The sequence below is a fragment of the Leptonychotes weddellii genome, chromosome 7, assembly GCF_054177405.1.
Source record: "Leptonychotes weddellii isolate Sample4059 chromosome 7, ASM5417740v2, whole genome shotgun sequence".
NCBI classification, from domain to species: Eukaryota; Metazoa; Chordata; class Mammalia; order Carnivora; family Phocidae; genus Leptonychotes; species Leptonychotes weddellii.
Window position 1 is genome coordinate 84,781,977 of NC_138375.1, and position 18,772 is coordinate 84,800,748.

The 18,772-nt window shown below is 40.7% G+C and overlaps 1 protein-coding gene across 7 annotated transcripts in view; it reads right to left on the minus strand.

The window, feature by feature from the left end:
* Nucleotides 1–4,888: 4,888 nt before the first annotated feature.
* LOC102743079 (V-type proton ATPase subunit S1-like protein) overlaps nt 4,889–18,772 on the minus strand; it is a 44,486-nt gene continuing 30,602 nt past the window's right edge. For all 7 annotated transcript variants that reach the window (XM_081826622.1, XM_081826621.1, XM_081826625.1 and 4 more), the window contains 3 exons: nt 16,158–16,208; nt 13,125–13,365; nt 4,889–9,540 (listed from right to left, as the gene is read on the minus strand). In XM_081826622.1, coding sequence (XP_081682748.1) covers nt 9,238–9,540; nt 13,125–13,365; nt 16,158–16,208 — 595 coding nt within the window. In that variant the 3' untranslated portion in view covers nt 4,889–9,237. The remainder of the gene's footprint in view (nt 9,541–13,124; nt 13,366–16,157; nt 16,209–18,772) is intronic.

The following is an 18,772-nucleotide window of genomic DNA, read 5'->3' on the forward strand; positions in this document are numbered from 1 at the left end:
TTGATTTCACATCATATGCCAGTTCCAGGTTTAATCACTCTAGAAGATCTAGCTAGGTCTTGGGATCCAGACTCTTAGGAATCCATGAGATACCCTTGAGACTAATTTTCTTTTACTTAAGGCAGTGTGGGGAGTTTCTGAGTCTTGAAAACAGAAGATTCCTGCTGAATTGTAAGTGATCTATTTAGTGGGAGAAGAAATTGGATTATAACCAAAATGGGCTGAGAGTAATAGCAGCCTAACTATATATTCCTTCTTTTATATCTCTTCTCTTCCATATATGCTTCATCCTCTGCTTTCTCACCTTTTATGTAGCAAGTATGATAATTCAGATGTGGATATAACTCCTAACTTGAAAATGCTTCTAACCTTGATGACAACTAAGTAAGCTTTGGCTGCATAACAAACCACTCCAAGACCCAGTGACTGAAGCAACCATTTTTAGCTCAAAATTCTGCAGGTGGGCAATTAGGCTGACTTCAGCTTGGCAGTTCTTCAGGTCTCAGCTGGGCTCACTTAGACATCCAAGGTCAGCTGCTGGCTCAGCTGGGGCCTTGTTAGTCTAGCATGGCCTCAGCTCAGATGGCTCATCTCTCTTCTAGGTGGTCTCTCATCCTCTAGCAGGCTCTGCCCTGTAATTGTTTACTTGGCAGCTGAAGAGGATTCCAGAAGAACAAGTGGATGCTTAAGCTCAGAATCGGCCCCGCATCACTTCTGCTGCATTCTTTTGGTAAGGCAAATCATCAGGCCAGGCCAGATTCAAATGCTGGGGAAATACACTTCACTCTTTAAGGGAAGTGATAATCACAAGGGATAGAGATAGAGAGAGGGGAATACTAGTGGCCACTCCGCAAACAGTCTTACCACAGGTAGCCTCCCCAGCCCCAGGGTGGGGTCTATTAACAAAAGAGATGTGGAGCAGCAGCTTAGTCCATCTCTGCTCTAAGACCAGAGGAGAAGAGCTATTTTCCATTTCCCTACTAGCTTCCTTCTGTCATATACAGAGGCATAGGACACAGAGGACCAAATCCAGAGCATAGATTCACAAAGCAGACCTGTGGACTGTGAAGGCTGCAAGACTGGAGGCTAGAAGCTGGGAAAACAGACATAGCTGGTTTTAATAGTCTAAGAGAAGACTTCATCCAAAGAACAGCATTGCAAATACTGTCAAGGTATGAGATGGTGCATTTTGACCCTGGCAATTTAAAAGTATCTCTTTTAACTATAAACTTCTAGTTATAAGATGCATAAGCTCTGGGGATCTAATGTACATATTTATTAATAATTATTATTATTAATTATTAACACAGCTAATAATACTGTGTTATATACTTGAAAGTTCCTAAGTGATTGCATTTTATTTGTTCTCACCACACAAAAAATGGTAATTATGTGACATGATGGAGGTGTCAGCTAATACTATGGTGGTAATCATTTTGTAGTATGAAAGAGTATCAAATCAACACATTGTATACTTTAAACTCATGAAATGATGGGGTGCCTGGGTGGCTCAGTCAGTTAAGCATCTTCCTTCAGCTCAGGTCATGACCCCAGGGTCCTGAGATCGAGTCCCGCATTGGGCTCCCTGCTCAGCAGGGAGTCTGCTTCTCCCTCTGCCTGCTGCTCTCCCTGCTTGTGTTTTTTTTTCTCTCTCTCTCTGACAAATAAAATCTTAAAAAAAATAAACTCATGAAATGTTATGTGTCAATTATATCTAATAAAACTGGAGTAAATAAATCGAAGTACAAAAAAAGTATCTCTTCTGTGTGCTATTTTAACTAAAATCCCTTGGCTAGAAAGATGGAAGTGCATCTTCCGTAAGTACCTCTCCCATTCCTGCATGGACTCACAGTCCTAACAGAGCCACTAACACAAACTACTTACCTCGGCTCTCCAGTCCTGAGGAGACCAGCAACACTGCTCTGATATAGAGGAAGGAGCAGCAGAAAATGTGTCACTGTCACATCTACAGACCTTCAGAGTAAAACAATTAGACAAGAGAACTTAGTTATTTCAGCGGGTGCTGGATTCTAAATCATATCCCTAATACAAGTTTGTATTTGAACGGCGTAAACCTTTGAAGATTTTATGATTTGCCAAACCCAACAAGAGGAAACATTCATTGATGGACATCAGGGATAAGCAATAAGGAGTCAGAAAATGCCCTGCACATAGACTGGCATTTACCCGATGTAATTTGAGAGGCTCCAAAATTTCTAGGATTAGCTGCCACAATACTGAAATTTCTACCAGTAATTTTTTATGTGGGTAAGACAGTCTGCAAAAAAACTCTATGAAAATATAAATGTATTTCAAATATATCTGAAAATGTAAGTCACTGCTTCATTAACAGCTTATCATTTTTCCACTAGAGTTCAAATCCTAAGCAAAAAATAAAAAAAAAAAAGGAAGCTTGCTGAAAAAAATTGATGGGACAGAGGGGCCACTTAGTAGGGCCCTCAAGTAGCCAGGGGTTTACATAAGGTCACAGGGCACAGAAGAAGGGGTAGAAGGAAAGTCTTGCAATGAGGACCCACTTGCATCCTTTGTAAGTTTGCTGGGAGCCAGTCTTGTGGCGAATGATGGAAACTGGGGAGGGGAGGAGGAATGCACGGGGAGGGAGAGGACTCTGCCCAGACACTTCATGTCCTCTTGGGTCCAGTTTCACATCAGAGTTTCCTATTGCCATTGTGACATACTGCCACCAACTCAGTGGCTTTGAACAATCCAAGTTTGTTATCTTATAGTTCTGGAGGTCAACAGTCCTAAAATCAAGGTTTCAGCAGAGTTGCATTTCTTCTGGAGGCTCTAAGGGAGAATTTGTTTCCTTGCATTTTCCAACTACTAGAGGCCACCTACATTCTTGGTTCATGGCTCCTTCCTTGTATTACTCCAACCTCTACTTCTGTTGTCACATCCATCTCCTTCTCTCTCTCTCCTCTCTCCCTTTTTCTCTTAAAAGAATTTTTATGGGGGCACCTGGGTAGCTCAGCCAATTAAGCATCTGACTCTTGATTTTAGCTCGGGTCGTGATCTCAGGATCATGGGATTGAGCTCCACGTAGGGCTCTGCACTCAGCAGTGAGTCCTCTCCTTCTCCCTCTCCCTCTGGCCCTCCCCTCACTTGCACTCTCTCTCTAATAAATAATCTTTAAAAAAAAATAAAACTTTTATGTTTACATTGAGTCCACCTGGGTAAAACAGGATAATCTCCCCATCCCCAAACCCTTAACTTAATCACATCTGCAAAGCCTCTTGCTATGAAAGCTAACATATCCACGGGTGTAGGAGTTAGGATTTGGACAACCCTGGGTGAGAAGCATTATTCTTCTTACCACAGGGTCCATATCAAACATTCACACATCAAGAGTTTAGGGATTATATTTAGTTCTAGGGGAAGGATATTGCAAAAGCTGCAATGTTGTGAGGTTGTGCATAAAGAGTCAGCTTAAAGTGTCAGTGGTGGAGACGGATGTTGTATGGAGCCTGCAGCAGGGCCCTATTAGTGAGTCACAATAAGGACCCTTAGAATTTTGCAACAGAGCCATGCCATCCTATGAAGGTAACTACTCTCCTTTTCAGAAACAAGCTTTTGGTTTTTTGACTTTCTACTTGACCTTAGTAGAGATAGAACATCTGATCATGGGCTACCAAGTTACCATGTGACCTGGGGTGCCCATCATGAAGTACTGTCTGACTCACCAAGCCCACAAAGTTAGGCATGCACAGTAGCAGCACTCCAGGCTCAAATAAAAGTTCTATATGGAAAGCAGGCTCAAGCAAGTCTTGGAGGCACAAGTCAATTGCATGAGGAAGTAGCCTAGATGTCCATGCCTCCCACTCCTAACTAACTGCCTTCTCTCCTTCAACCTATACCTACGGCCTAATGGGCAGTCCTTTGTGAGCAGTTCCTAAGGAAGAAAAAACTCGGGCTTGGTTTACAGATGGTTCTACTTAATGTATGCAAGGCACAACCTGAAATTGGGCAGCTATCACACTACAGCCCCATGCCGGGTTGGCCTTGATGGACAGTGGTAAAGGGCAATCCTCCCCGTGGACAGGACTTTGAGCAATGTAGCTGGCTGTTCATTTTGCCTGGAAGGAAAATACAGGTAAGTTGAACTATGTTTCCCAGAATTAATTTCCCTGTATGCTTCTGGTTAAGATAAGCCATATTAGAGAGACCTATTTGCATGAGATTTAGAAGGTGGAAGTGAAGAAGCAGCCGTATCGTTTTTTAACCTTCACATGGTGGGGTCAAGGTACATTTGTAGCTCAAGCAAATTATCATTTATCTGCTGGCTCACCTTGTTGGCAGAGGGCAGCACCCAGGCTGGCAGATGCTCCACCTTCTCCTGGATCTTTCTTCAACATCTTCAATCCCTGAGCCATTCATTCAGCTCTGGGCCATTTTAAACAAAGGGCACTACAGTAACAAAGGTGGAGGCAGTGAACACTGACACAGGCTCCAGTTCATTCTTACAGTCCCAGCTCTTTTTGGATTCTAGCTTGTCCTTGCTCTCCAATACCTTACATCCATTTTCCCTTCCCAATTGCCTGCTATGCTAAACTTCAAGTTTTAGCATCAAAGATGAAGATGACAAGCTCACAGAAACTATTTAACCTGTGTCCACCATTGTGTATAAGATCAAAGCTCTGTAAACACACACACACACACACACACACACACACACACACACATTCACTTATGTAGCTCTCTTCCAGGGCCCTGGAAGGGTTCCTGGGCATTATATTCTAATAATTCTATGTTTTTGTAAAAGCTTATTTTAGCTATTTTTCAAATGCAGTCAACTAGTCAACTTTGCCTCCATGCCCATTACTGCTTGTCTTAGTTTTCATTTCCTGAGAAGCAGATCCTGAGACTGGGATTTAAACACAAGTAGTTTATTTTGGAGGTAATGCGAACATCATTAGGAAACATCATTAGGGGAGCAAGGAAGACAAGAAAGAGAAGGGAGTTAATAAAGTGAACTTTATCAAGCAAGATACCACAATGGGCAAAAGAGCTAAGTCCTGCTGGGGAGCTCCAGGAAATGATGTACAACACACTCTAGAAATATTCTAGTCAAGGGACAAATGAGTTGGGGTATTTATTCACAACTCCTGAGAGTTGCTGCATGAAGGCTGCTCCTGGGAGGCATTAAATCTTCAGCTTGCCATGAACACAAGGAGAGCAGCCTTAGAGGGCAGTAACTGGCAACAGAGAGATGGGTCAGGATGCAGTAAGGGCAAAGAAATATGGGTAGGACACTGACAGCATCTGTAACATTTCCAAATTTCTAGTCCAGATCTCTTTATTCTGCCCCAGATCCATAAACCAAACTGTCTACTTGGATCTCCATTATAGGATCTGCCTATAGGCATCTCCCATCTCAAACTCCTACCCTCTCCTATTCCTGATTTCAGAAATTGGTATCACCATCCACCCAGCACCCCAAATAAGATACCTAACAGACATTTGTGACTTGCCAATTGGTTCCCAAAATTTATTGAACCAAACTCCTCAATACCTCTTCTTGCTCTTTCCTCTCACCCCACTCTCTAAGTTTATGTCCTATTATTTTTCATCTGAACTATTCCAATAATCTCCTAAATGGAGTATCTGTCCCTATTCTACTCACACTTATCTGCTATGCAATCCCCTTTCTTAAAATCCTCCAAAATCTCCTCAGGAATGTCTCCATTACCTCAAGTCAAGATTCTAAGTCTTTAGTTGAGTACAATGACCTGTTCCCTCAATTATTTCCAGGTTAATCTTTCACTCCTTTAAATACATTATATGTGACTGCCCATAGACATGTATTCATAGTTCTCCTCACATGGTAAAGTCCAGTCTTTCCATATGTGTTTCCTTCTGCCATATCTGTCCTTCTCCATATTACCTGCCCAGTCAACTTCTATTCATATCAAATATCACTTTCATTGCCATATTGTTCCAGACCTCCCAGGAAGACAGACATCTCTTAGGCTATGCTCCTGAAGCACTAACAATTATAGGGCTATAATCACATACCTGTTGGGTTAATAATAAAGGTATCCATGGGACTAGGATTAAGTTCTTTACCTGAAGATCAGAACATACCAGAAGTGATACAAAAAAGAAAGATACCTAATGGATAAGCATAAAATCATTCATGATAATGCTCAACATTAAATATGAAGACCAAAGACCCTTTTTTAGGAGGTCTCCTCTTCAGTCAAGAGCTCTCTTGTTGAGTTATCAACAGACTCAGCTCTGGGAATCCACCATGATGGTTCAAACAAGGTCTTTTTATACAAGGACTAGATTTTATTAAGATTACAATTATTCAGATAAATGCGAGTTCTTTAGTGGACTGCCCTGATACATCTGTCATAGATTACTTTACCATTAACAAACATGATCTAATCTGATTAACATTCCTGCCCTACAGCCCCTTAACACTGTGATGCTATCTCCAGGATCCCGGCATTCCCACTGAGATTAAGGAATCAATGATAGCATCTCCTGCCTTCATCCATAGCCTACAGAGGACAGCAACTAGAGCACTTTTCAAAAATGCTGATGCTATGTTCCCAATGTATTTTTCAGCTCAGTGCTATGACAATAAGTGTCCTCTGGGGCCTTCACAGAGGAAAATAGTTTTGGGGATGGAGAGCAGGACATGCATAATAAATCCATTCCTATATCTCAATTCTCTAAGTTGTTAAATTTATTTTCTTCCTCTATATTATACCAATGAATTTCTGGTCTATTTCATTTAGGGCATGTCACTCTTGAGGCCACAACTTAATCAACTGAGTAAATGGTTAGAAATACTGCCAGCTGCTCAAACCAGAATATTTAACCCAAAATCTGGTAAGAGAACCTATTAAAAAAATTCAGCCCAATCTAAAATTATACACTTCCCTCTCTGAGCTAGCACCTCCAGCATCCATTCTCCCACATATTCCTCCATCTTTTGTTGCATAAATTAGCAAAACCTTCCAATTTTTATTCTCCCATATTTGACTTTGCAATTGGTTCCCTGGGATATGCTAGAGTGTGATTCCAATTGTCTAGAGACATTGAGGAAAATCGGCACCCCCTGGCAAGGTAACTATCTTTGGTGAAGTCAGAATAGCTTCACCTGACAGGGTTGCTTCTGCTAGCAAGAAAAACTTAGTGGAGTTTATGGGTTCAATATCCTTAAAGTTGTCTAATTATCCCCAAGTTACCATTCTTATTTCAAGTTTCTTCTCTTTTGTAAAAATCAGTGCCCTCATATTCATTAAGAGATCTGGCAAGGCTGTGAATTCCACCTACAACACATTTTACCAATTTACAGGATCAGACCTGTGTGTCTGATTTGCAACTATGTCAGCCCCTTGATAAGAGCTGTAGATCAGTCATAGAAACTCCCTGGGTTTTGGTTTTTGTTTTGTTTTGTTTTGTTTTGTTTTTTACCATGACTTGAGCTGTGAATTTTAAATCTTAAGCTATTATTTTCTTTCTGTAAGCCCTCCAGCACAGTTAGAAAGAGCCAGTTTACCTCACCTTACAGGGTCTCACCCTGTAGGGCAATCACCATACCTGTATGGTCTTACCATATCTAGGGTGACTACATATCCCAGTTTGGCACCATTCTGCTTATGTCTGTTATCTTGGAATTGTTAATGACGTTTTCACTTTCAGAAGTGTCCCAGTTGGACCGTAAGTCATGTTTATCCTTCAAGTACCTATAGCCTACCACAACTACCATTGATACCACCAATGGATACTCAAAACAACCACAATGAAAATTCCATTATGGAATGATGTGAACTATCTGTTTCCCATTCTCTAATGCTAAGAGTCCTCCTTGGTTTTAGGCTAAACAGGGCCAAAAAATCAATACTAGATTCCCATATTCTTCAGGGTGTGTTCCCTATAACCATCTTTGGTACAAATAGGTACATGAATCAAGATTCTTAGTTACAGAATACAGAATCCACTCCAGGTATTAAAAAAAACAACAAAAATTTCACTATAGAGTATTAAGAGGTTACAGAATTCTGAGAGGGCTGGAACCAAACCTATATTCACAGCCAAGAGTAATGCAGCCAAAAGAAATGTCCAACGTAAGACTATTTTATCAGAAACCCAAATCATTGTCATTCACACTTGGCATCAAAGATGGTACTAGACTGTAAACTTATTACCACAGCTGCCCAAGAGATTCAATTTCTCTATGCATGATCCTCTACCCCACATTGTTCCCATCTGCTTTCTAAGTTTTGTGCAGGTCATGTACGGAACCCTAGTTCATGTGTGGAAACCTACTTAGGGAAATACAATGTACTTTTTACACATAAGCTCTCTTTAACACACAAGGCATATTAGAGAAGCTCTGGTGAAAATTCAGGGGAAGCCAATCTTCAGTATCTGTCAAGAACTGGGAAAGACTATGCAGAAATCCATATGTAAGAAGAGCAGTGGTGGCTGCAGAATTTCTATTAAAGAAGAGTTTAAGGGACCCAATCTCACTGGAAGGGGGTTTAGGAGATTTGCTGTGAAGCTGTGTTTGCATAGCAAGCACACTGTTCTTAGCTCAGTCGCTTATTTCAAGTAGCACCTAGGAGAGTTAATGGATGTCTAATCAGACCAATGAAACAAGCCTTGGCACCACAACCAGATGGAAAAGGTAAGAAACTACAAGACTGTTACCCTCTTTCACAAACTGAACTGGGGGGCCTCTGAACAGCAAAGTAAATGACAAGAAAGCCCTTGGATAAAGTGTTCTACCATACTGACAAGAGTCTTCCCTAAACAGCTCTGGAAAAGAGAAGACTACTTTTTTTAAAACAAAACTGGGATAAAATTTCTAAAAATGCAAACTTACAAATACTTTAAATTCTGAACTTCCAGATAACCTTGGAATTACTATTTCTATATTATCACATCTGAACTGGCACAAGCAACGAGGACCAAGTATGTTTTCCCCTCTCTTAATGGCATCAATGGTTTTTTCTGTCTTCCTAACTTCCAAGTAGTTTTAGGGCAACAATCGTATTTATCTCTGTGGGGTTCCTGGGACTTTTTCATTGCCTCAAATCTCTCTACGTAGGCCAGCGGATGCTCCAAAATGTATTTTTTGCATGTATTTTTTTTAATCAAGCCATGAGGTGAACATTTTATATCACAAGTCAAAGAGGACAGACAGAAATAACTCCTTTCAGAGCCCACTGTGGACTTTGTGAGGAAGAGGGGCCTGCGCTATTACACATAAATTTTGCAGATCTGTTGGCTTCTCAGTTCATAGCACTCGACTCCCTGGCTCCTCAGCAGCTCCTTCTCTTCTGCTGCATCTCGAGCTTTCAACTGGGGGAAGTGGGCCGGAGAGGTGATGAAATCATAGTGCCGCTCCAGATACCGCAGGTAGATGAGCATGTGCAGAGCGTAGGCCAACACCAGCAGCAGGATCAGGGACATGGCCAGGCCAATCAGAATGGCTGGTGAGAAGGAGGAGGCACAGTCTCGGGGCTTGGCAAACTGCCTTGCCTTGATGGTGAAGCCTTGGATCTGTCAGGACAAAGAGCTGAAGTGACATACTCTTTCTCTCCTAAGGTCTACCTCTAGTTGGGCTGAGGGTTCTGGACTCCTGGTTAACCAAATTTAAGACACTGGGGCCCGTACTTACTGATTAATTTGAACACATGATCTAACAAATGTGAATGTGCTTATGGGGACAATGAAACAATTTTAAATCAAGACTGACCCAGAGTAACTACTCTAAATAAGAGCAATCATTTGTAGAAGGCGGCTCCCACACTTAGTTGGCTTTTAGAACAGAATCCTAAACAATATCACCTCAGTCACCTAGTTAGTTTCAAAGGGGTACATCAGAAAACTGAATTATCCATGAGTGCTTTAAGTGAGAACTCATTTTTATGACTTAAGTGGGTGCTTTGCCATTTTTTAACGCTAAAATGCCTGTAGCCATAGACTTTAGATGCCTTGCCCACCCAATTGTCTGTGCACTAGACTGATCCAAAACAGCTCCGAAAGGAGACTCTTGGCCTGGCTTCTTGGATCCTTGGCCCACTCCTCCATGAAGAGGCAAAGTGGTCTTCTCTTCAAACTAGTGCCTGAAGAGTCAAGCTCTTGATAAAATGACAAAAGATGGCCTCATTTGATGCCACAACTCCAGCCAAAGACAATGTCCTCACATTGACTGTTATTTAATTCTTAAGACTTGCTTGAGAACAGTATCTGTGGAGAATACCTGAAGGATATCTTGTCCATCCATTTTCTGGACTACTGGTTATAAACACACTGTATCTAGCCCACAGGTGAGTTTTGTTAGGCCCAGAGTTCTGAACATCCTGAGAGTTTCCTATTTAAAATCCAGACTTCTAGCTTCCATTGAAAAATTGAAGAGCCAGCAACACTGAGCCTGCATCCTAAGAATGCTTTTTGCTTCCTAAGAAGCAAAAATTAAATTAACTGGAGCTGAATAAACATACTCTTTGTGATGCTGCTACACTTTACCGGTATCCAGATGGCAAACCAAGGGCATCTCACTTTGCCACGCTTGGGGCATCACGCTACACTTTATTCTTAAAATAAATCAGATGGGCAAAGCCACCTATGTGGAATGCAGCCTTCTGTATACATACCTGAATCACTATCACCACCACCTCTTGCGTGGACTGAGCTTGCATTCCACCATGTGCTTACATCAACGGTGTTTTAACGAGGCGCACCATGACATCCACTGCTGTGTTCACCGTAAGGCTGTTGTCACAGACGTTAGCACATGCTGCACTATACCAGCGATGGATGTGCTCCCCACAAGCACACTTCCAATAGTCTTCTGAACCCCAAGAACATGTAACTGAGCGATTCTTTCTTATCCTGGATGCTCCCAAGCTTCAGGGCGAAATCACTGTGCCGCTTCCAGCCAGACCAGACAGACGGTCTTATGGTTTTGTGTACCAGCCTCGCTAGTGGCTCTAATTGATCTGTTCTTCCTTTGTTTTTCTTAAGCCACATGTCTTTGCCCATTTTTTTGTTTTATATTTTTTATCATAAAATATATATAACATGAAATTTACAATCTTAACCATTTTTAGGTGTACAGTTCAGTGGCATTAAGTACATTCACATTATCGTGCAACCATCACCATCATCCATCTCCAGAACTTTTCATCTTGCAAACTGTAACTCCATTAAACACTAATTCCTCCTGTCCCCCCTCTTCTCCAAATCGGACTACTGTAGATACTTCATATGAGTGAATTCATACAAATAGTTGTCCTTTTCTTCATTTCACTTAGCATAGTATCAAAGTTCATTCATGCCATTGCCTGTATCTGAATTTCCTCCCTTTTCAAGGCTGAGTAATATTCCATCGCATGTATACACTAGCCTTTTTCATTCATCCACTGATGAGCATTTGGGTTGTTTTCATCTTTTGGTTATTGTCAATAATGCTGCTATGAACCTGGGTATACAGGTATCTGTTCAAGTCCCTGCTTCCAATTCCAATTCCCAGAATCACATGGTAATTCTATGTTTAATTTTTTGAGGACCTACCACCATACCATTTTCCACAGAGGCTACACCATTTTAAATTCCCACAACCAGTGTACAAGGGTTCTAATTTCTCCACATCCTTGCCAACATCTGTTATTTTCTGTTTTGGGTTTGCTTGTTTTCTTATAATAACCATCCTAATGGGTGTGGTTTGTGCATTTTTCAAAGTCAGTTTTCTTACAGTGTTTCTCTAAGTCACCCTAAATCATTTCTAAAACAAGGAAGAGGTATAAATCGGTCAATTCCTCTGTTCTCATTAGGCAAGATTACGTGTGAATTATTCCTTGTTTTCGTTATTACTTTGTGCCTGCTTCTCTTTTTAAAGTGCAAGTGAGAGAAATATATATAATATGTACTTCTTAAATATTGATAAATACATATACATTATATATATATTATAAAGTGCCTCTGAAGTCAGTGCAGAATTCAAATTCTGCTTCTACCATTTACGAGTTATATCACTTTGAAAAATTATGTAATCATCAGAACTTCAGTCATTGCATTTTTAAAACGGGGATAACAACAGCAATCTTGCAACATTATAAGTTTTGAAGACAAAGTATGTAAAATAACCGCAACAGTGCTGACACACTGGGCGGGGGACTCATAAGTAGTAGTTACTGTTAATCCACGCCTGACACAGTCCTCGCTGTTGCCACATAATAAGGCCATGACTTCTTTACATTCATAAAAGAAAGGCCAGAAATCAAGAGGGTGAAGTAGTTTGCCCAGGTAGCTGACAAGCAATTTGAAACCAAGTCTTTCTTTCAAACTCCAAAGTGCAAGCTCCTTCCCTACCCCAAACTGCACACCTCTCCAAGCTGGGGGGAAGAAGAAGTAAATCCATTTACATTTGGAAAAGATTGGAAAGTGCCCATAAGAGGGACATGCAAAATCGTGTCTATTTCAATGAGTTGGAAGAACGAGTGAAGCTTTCTTTACAGGTAAACAGGAGAGAGGAAGTTGACAGATGTCTTTCTGCCTGAGATTCTGGTGGTGAAAAGAAACATCTAATGCCCCCATGCCTTTCCCCAAATACTTTCAAGAGGATCTCTGGGGTATTTTTGACTCCGTAGCTGACAGTTCCATTCCTGTGCTAACTGCCAAAGCTGTCACTCATGCTACAGATGTACTTCTTATCTGTCCTGATAGAATCACTGCTCCACTCCCTGAAGGAAATAAAATAATTTCCCAACAGTTCCTCTCCCCAGAAGGGCCTCTCACTCCAGGAACTGTCAGTCACTGGGCTTCATGCCACAGCTTCACTCAAGCTTAGATTGCTGGCATTCCTCATTGATAATTATTAGTGACTGCAGAAATGTGACTGTAAAAGCAAGTCGGGGGGCGGGGGGGCGGTGCGTAGGGTGTGGGTAGTGCACAGGGAGAGGAAATATTCTATCCTATTCCATTTCATGACTTAGAAGATAAAGAAAAAAAATACCAATATTATTTTAAAGGTAACCATTCCTCTCTTTTCCCGAAACATCTATATTTCCGGTGTTTCCAAACACTGAGTTTCTTTGGCACCAAATACACAGGTGCACTGAGCATATGTTTTAGTTCATTACCTGGAAATCAACAAAAGTGACCTCCCACAGGCTTGACATGTCATCCGTGTAGCTGGGCAACAAGAGGGCATCATACCGCTGCAGGCTGCTGACACGCTGGCAGTGGTAGGAATAACTTGACGGAGCGTAGATGCCAGTTGCATCAAAAGTTGCTTGGATTGAATTATTGAAAATAATCTCGACTCGCTGCAGACTAAACCAGCTCTGGAGGTACAGCTTGTTGTAATTGGTAAGGGTGAATCTGAAAATGATTACAAACAGCATTACTCCTAAAGCACTTGGATATTTGCTGACACAGGAAGTCATGTACGAGCAGTGCAACTGCGCCCTCTTTTGTCAGGTAGCAGAACTGGCTCTGAGAGAGTTTCCTTCTAGTGCTGAACCAGAGTCTCCTGAGAGGTTCGAACGAAAGCAAAGGACAGGGCAGACCCCAAAAGTGGACAGTACAAATTCCTTCAAAAAGAAAAACAGAAAAAGCTTGTTTTAATTTCATTTTTTAAATCAAAACTTGATTTTATTATTGCAAAAAAGTTTTTGAAAAAAACTAAATGCTAAGCTAATATAGAATTAGCTAAATAAATAATGGTCAAAAATAACCCAAAGAGAGCTTTTGCTGTGTCAAGCACCCTTCTATGTTCTTTATGTGTATTTTATTTAACATGAGAAAGATACTATTATCCTCATTTCACAGGCGAGGAATCAAGACACAGAGAGGTTAAATAAATGGCTTGTGCAAGTTTAGTCAGAGATTAAGTATTGAAGCTGGGCTCCAAATCCAATTTGAGACTACAGCCTTTATTCTTAGCCATTTTAGAATGGAATATTCTCCAGCAATAAAAAAGTTATAATAGGGGAGCCTGGGTGGCTCAGTCGTTAAGCGTCTGCCTTCGGCTCAGGTCATGATCCCAGGGTCCTGGGATCGAGCCCCACATCGGGCTCCCTGCTCTGAGGGAAGCCTGCTTCTCCCCCTCCAGCTCCCCCTGCTTGTGTTCCCTCTCTCGCTGTGTCTCTCTCTGTCAAATAAATAAATAAAATCTTTGAGAAAAAAAAAGTTATAATATGCCATGATCATTTTTTCATTAAAAAACAAACAAACGGGGGCGCCTGGGTGGCTCAGTCGTTAAGCGTCTGCCTTCAGCTCAGGTCATGATCCCAGGGTCCTGGGATCGAGCCCCGCGTCGGGCTCCCTGCTCTGCGGAACGCCTGCTTCTCCCTCTCCCACTCCCCCTGCTTGTGTTCCCTCTCTCACTGTGTCTCTCTCTGTCAAATAAATAAAATCTTTAAAAAACAAACAAACAAACGTGTGACTGCGTAGAAAAAAAATTCTGGAAGGACAGAGATCAAATGTTAATAATGATTACAAATGGTGATTAAATTATGAATGATTTTCAAGTTCTTTTTATAGATAAATATTTCCTGATTTTGTTTGTTTTCTTGTCATGTATTGGACTCCTGGAGAAGCAGACCCTGAGACAATGATGTGAAGAGAAGAAGTATTTGGGGAGGTAGTCCCAAATTTATTTGGGAATTCAAAATATGTCAAATGGAGAAAAGAAAAATGACAGAAGCATGGAAGACACCCCAAAAGGACACATTATTAAGCAAGTTTCCACTGTGGGCAAGTGCAGTTTGATGCTCATGGGGTCCACTGGGAATGAGGGTAGTTCACATGCTTGTTATCTGACCTGAGGCTGAGGGTGAGGGAGCTGGGGTATTTATACACTTCTTTCAGTCATTGGTTGAGAGTTGCTTGTGTAGGGATGGAAGGCAGTGGACCCCTTTGGCTAAAGGAAGCTTTTAGGCAAAGAAAGGCGGACAGTTCAAAGTTGAGCTGGTATAGTGCTCTCAAATGGAAAAAGCCCAAAGTGACATAGATGGGGTACTGACAGTGTCTGCCGCATTCCTTTGTCGAAAGAAAAAAATAATAATCATAAAGCTATTTTCCTTTTGGGGAAAAAAAGTGCTATTTGAATAAAAACTACTCCTATCAAACAGATATGTATATTCGTGTTTGTACGCTTGTTCACCTTGTGGGATTCTATTTTCCTTATAAAGTTTATCTAAAAGATGATGACATGTATTTTCTAAATTATGACCAGTGAAACACTAGTGGTTCCATGATATGTAGTCAAATATTCTGAGGAAAGAGCTTTCTAAAGTAAACATAGGAAAAGAGGTTAATCAAAGTCACCAAGTGCTACAATCTTCCTTAAAAGCATGTCTTCACAGTCACTTTAATATACAAATTTATACTGTGAATCTCCAAGAGGAGGACACGGTGTGCAGTCTTTCTCAAACACATTTGACCACAGAACCCCTTTCCTGGGGAATCTTATAAATATTTTTACATAGCAGAAGTGTTCCATAGAACACAGCTTAGGAAAGACTGTCCTAGCATATCCTACTGGTTTTTTCAAGTAATGTTAAAGACACAGCTGTTTATCCCCTCTAAAAGGTTGGTCTTATAGGAACAGAAACATTTTATTTTCATAAGAAAAAAAATATAATGCTTTGACATTGTCCCCACTCCTGGAGCAGTTCCTAACTACTTGAATAAACCACTGTTGGCAGATGCATTCTTCCACACATTAACACAGCAAAATGTAGGCCTGGGTTATCTACTGGGAAATTCAGCTAACAGAGAGTTTTTTTGTTATTATAAAGTGATAAGTGTGATTCACTGAAAGGCACGATATAGAAAATAACTTCAAACCAGAGCTTCAGCTTTGGAGCTTTACATATATTTTTTGCTCACAGGAAAAGAGTATCACATTTTCAGGTTCATGTAATTTCTAAGTCCTAACTGAAGAAGGAAAATCTATACAGATGCTTTGGTAGAAACTAAAGAAATCATTACTATAGGATCCCACCATAATATTGCTAACTTTGCATAGTTAGTTATATGTGGCATTTCACATGTCACAGTGCTTGGCACATAGTGGGTCCTTGATACTACATGTTGAGTGAGTAAATTATATGGAGCCAATATGAAGTGCTGAACCTGTAACACTCCAAAGTAATATCCATACCTACCTTATATCAAGACCTTTGGGAATTTCAGCATCACCAAACTTCAGAGACAAACTAAGAAAACAGAAGCAACACAGTCCATCAAAATAGAAATAACCTTTACTTCACACTATACTAAAAAATTACCTCAAAATGGAAAAACTAAAACAATAAAACTTATAGAATAAACATATAGCAATTTTGCAATCTTGGACTAGCCAATGGTTTCTTGAAAAAATATAGAACCCTAAGAGACTCTTAATCATAGGAAACAAACTGAGGGTTGCTGGAGGGGACGGAGGTGGAGGGATGGGGTAACGGTGATGGACATTAAAGAGGGCATGTAATGTAATGAGCACTGGGTGTTATATAAGACTGATGAATCACTGACCTCTACCTCTGAAACCAATGATACATTATATGTTAATTAAAAAAATAAACTAAAAATATATAGAAGTATGAAATATAAAGAAAAAATTGATATACTGGAGTTTATTAAATTCAAAATTTTTACTCTTCAAAAGACAGTGTTAAGGAGCGCCTGGGTGGCTCAGTTGTTAAGTGTCTGCCTTCGGCTCAGGTCATGATCCCATGGTCGTGGAATCGAGCCCCGCATCGGGCTCCCTGCTCTGCAGGAAGCCTGCTTCTCCCTTTCCCACTCCCCCTGCTTGTGTTCCCTCTCTCACTGCCTCTCTCTCTGTCAAATAAATAAATAAAATCTGAAAAAAAAAAAAAAAGACAGTGTTAAGAAAACAAAAAAGGCAAGCCACAGAACAAGAGAAAATATTCACAATACATATACACAAAGAACTAGTATCCAGAATATAATAAATAAAACTAACAACTTAATAAGAGGAAGACAACTTAACTTAAAAATGGTGAAAAGACAAGCACTCCACAAAGGAAGATGTACATATAGTTAATAAATACATGAAAAAAATGCTCAGCATCATTAGTTATCAGTAAAATATAAAATAAAACCACAATAAGATAAAAGCATCATGGTACAGTAATCGAAATAATTAAAACTTTTTTTAAGAACCTACTCTTTGGGCGCCTGGGTGGCTGAGTTGGTTGAGCACCCAACTCTTGGTTTCCACTCAGGTGGCGATCTCAGGATCGTGAGATCAAGCCTCGTGTCAGGCTCCACAATGGGAACGGAGCCTGCTTGGGATTCTCCCTCTCCCTCTGTCCTTCCCCCCGCACTTTTGCTCTCAAAAAAGAACTTACTCTTAAGCTCTTAATATCTATATTTATTCACATTTTTCTGAAAGTTAACATGAGATTTCCTGGATGTGAGACAGAGTGTTACTAATTCATAGCAATAACCACACTGGTTCCCCTTTTAACCCAATTCTTCTGCCTGGGCAACAGGATGAGAGCCAGATATCATCCTGTACATACTGGGATTTGTAATACAGGTGAGGAACACCAAAATTGTGAATCTGGGAGTTTATATAAAAGAGAGACAGAGGTCCCCCTTAACCCCGAGAGAGGGAAACATTTGCTTCCTTAGTGTCAAAAATTTTCCTTGGCACGTGAAAAGAGAAGAGTACCAGGTACCTACCTCACAATGTAAGCTGATGAGTTTTATCAGCCTCTGGATGGGAATAAATAGCTCACCATAAAGATGAACGTAAATAATTGTCTCTAAGAGGAAGACAAGTAGCCTCTGTGGGTTTCCAAGCACTGGAATATTTCCATGGCCCTGAGGTTCATTACTTCTTTTTTTTTTTTCAAATTATAGGCTATGTTTTTCAGATGTATTTTCAAGTTTACATTGCCTTGTATATTGTTTCAGAAAACATCGATATCATGCATATACATCTTTTTTATTATTATGTTAATCACCATATATTACATCATTAGTTTTTGATGTAGTGTTCCATGATTCATTGTTTGCATATAACACCCAGTGCTCCATGCAGAACGTGCTCTCCTTAATACCCATCACCAGGCTAACCCATCCCCCCACCCCTCTCCCCTCTAGAACCCTCAGTTTGTTTCTCAGAGTCCATGGTCTCTCATGGTTCGTCTCCCCCTCTGAATCCCCCCCTTCATTCTTCCCCTCCTGCTATCTTCTTCTTTTTTTTTTAACATATACTGTATTATTTGTTTCAGAGGTACAGGTCTGTGATTCAACAGTCTTACACAATTCACAGCGCTCACCACAGCACATACCCTCTCCACTGTCTATCACCCAGGCACCCATCCCTCCCACCCCCCACCACTCCAGCAACCCTCAGTTTGTTTCCTGAGATTAAGAATTCCTCATATCAGTGAGGTCATATGATACATGTCTTTCTCTGATTGACTTATTTCGCTCAGCATAATACCCTCCAGTTCCAACCACGTCGTTGCAAATGGAAAAATTTCATTCCTTTTGATGGCTGCATAATATTCCATTGTATCTTTATCTATTCATCTGTAGATGGACATCTTGGCTCTTTCTACAGTTTGGCTATTGTGGACATTGCTGCTATAAACATCGGGGTGCATGTACCCCTTTGGATCCCTACATTTGTATCTTTGGGGTAAATACCCAGTAGTGCAATTGCTGGATCATATGGTAGCTCTATTTTCAACTTTTTGAGGAACCTCCATACTGTTTTCCAGAGTGGCTGCACCAGCTTGCATTC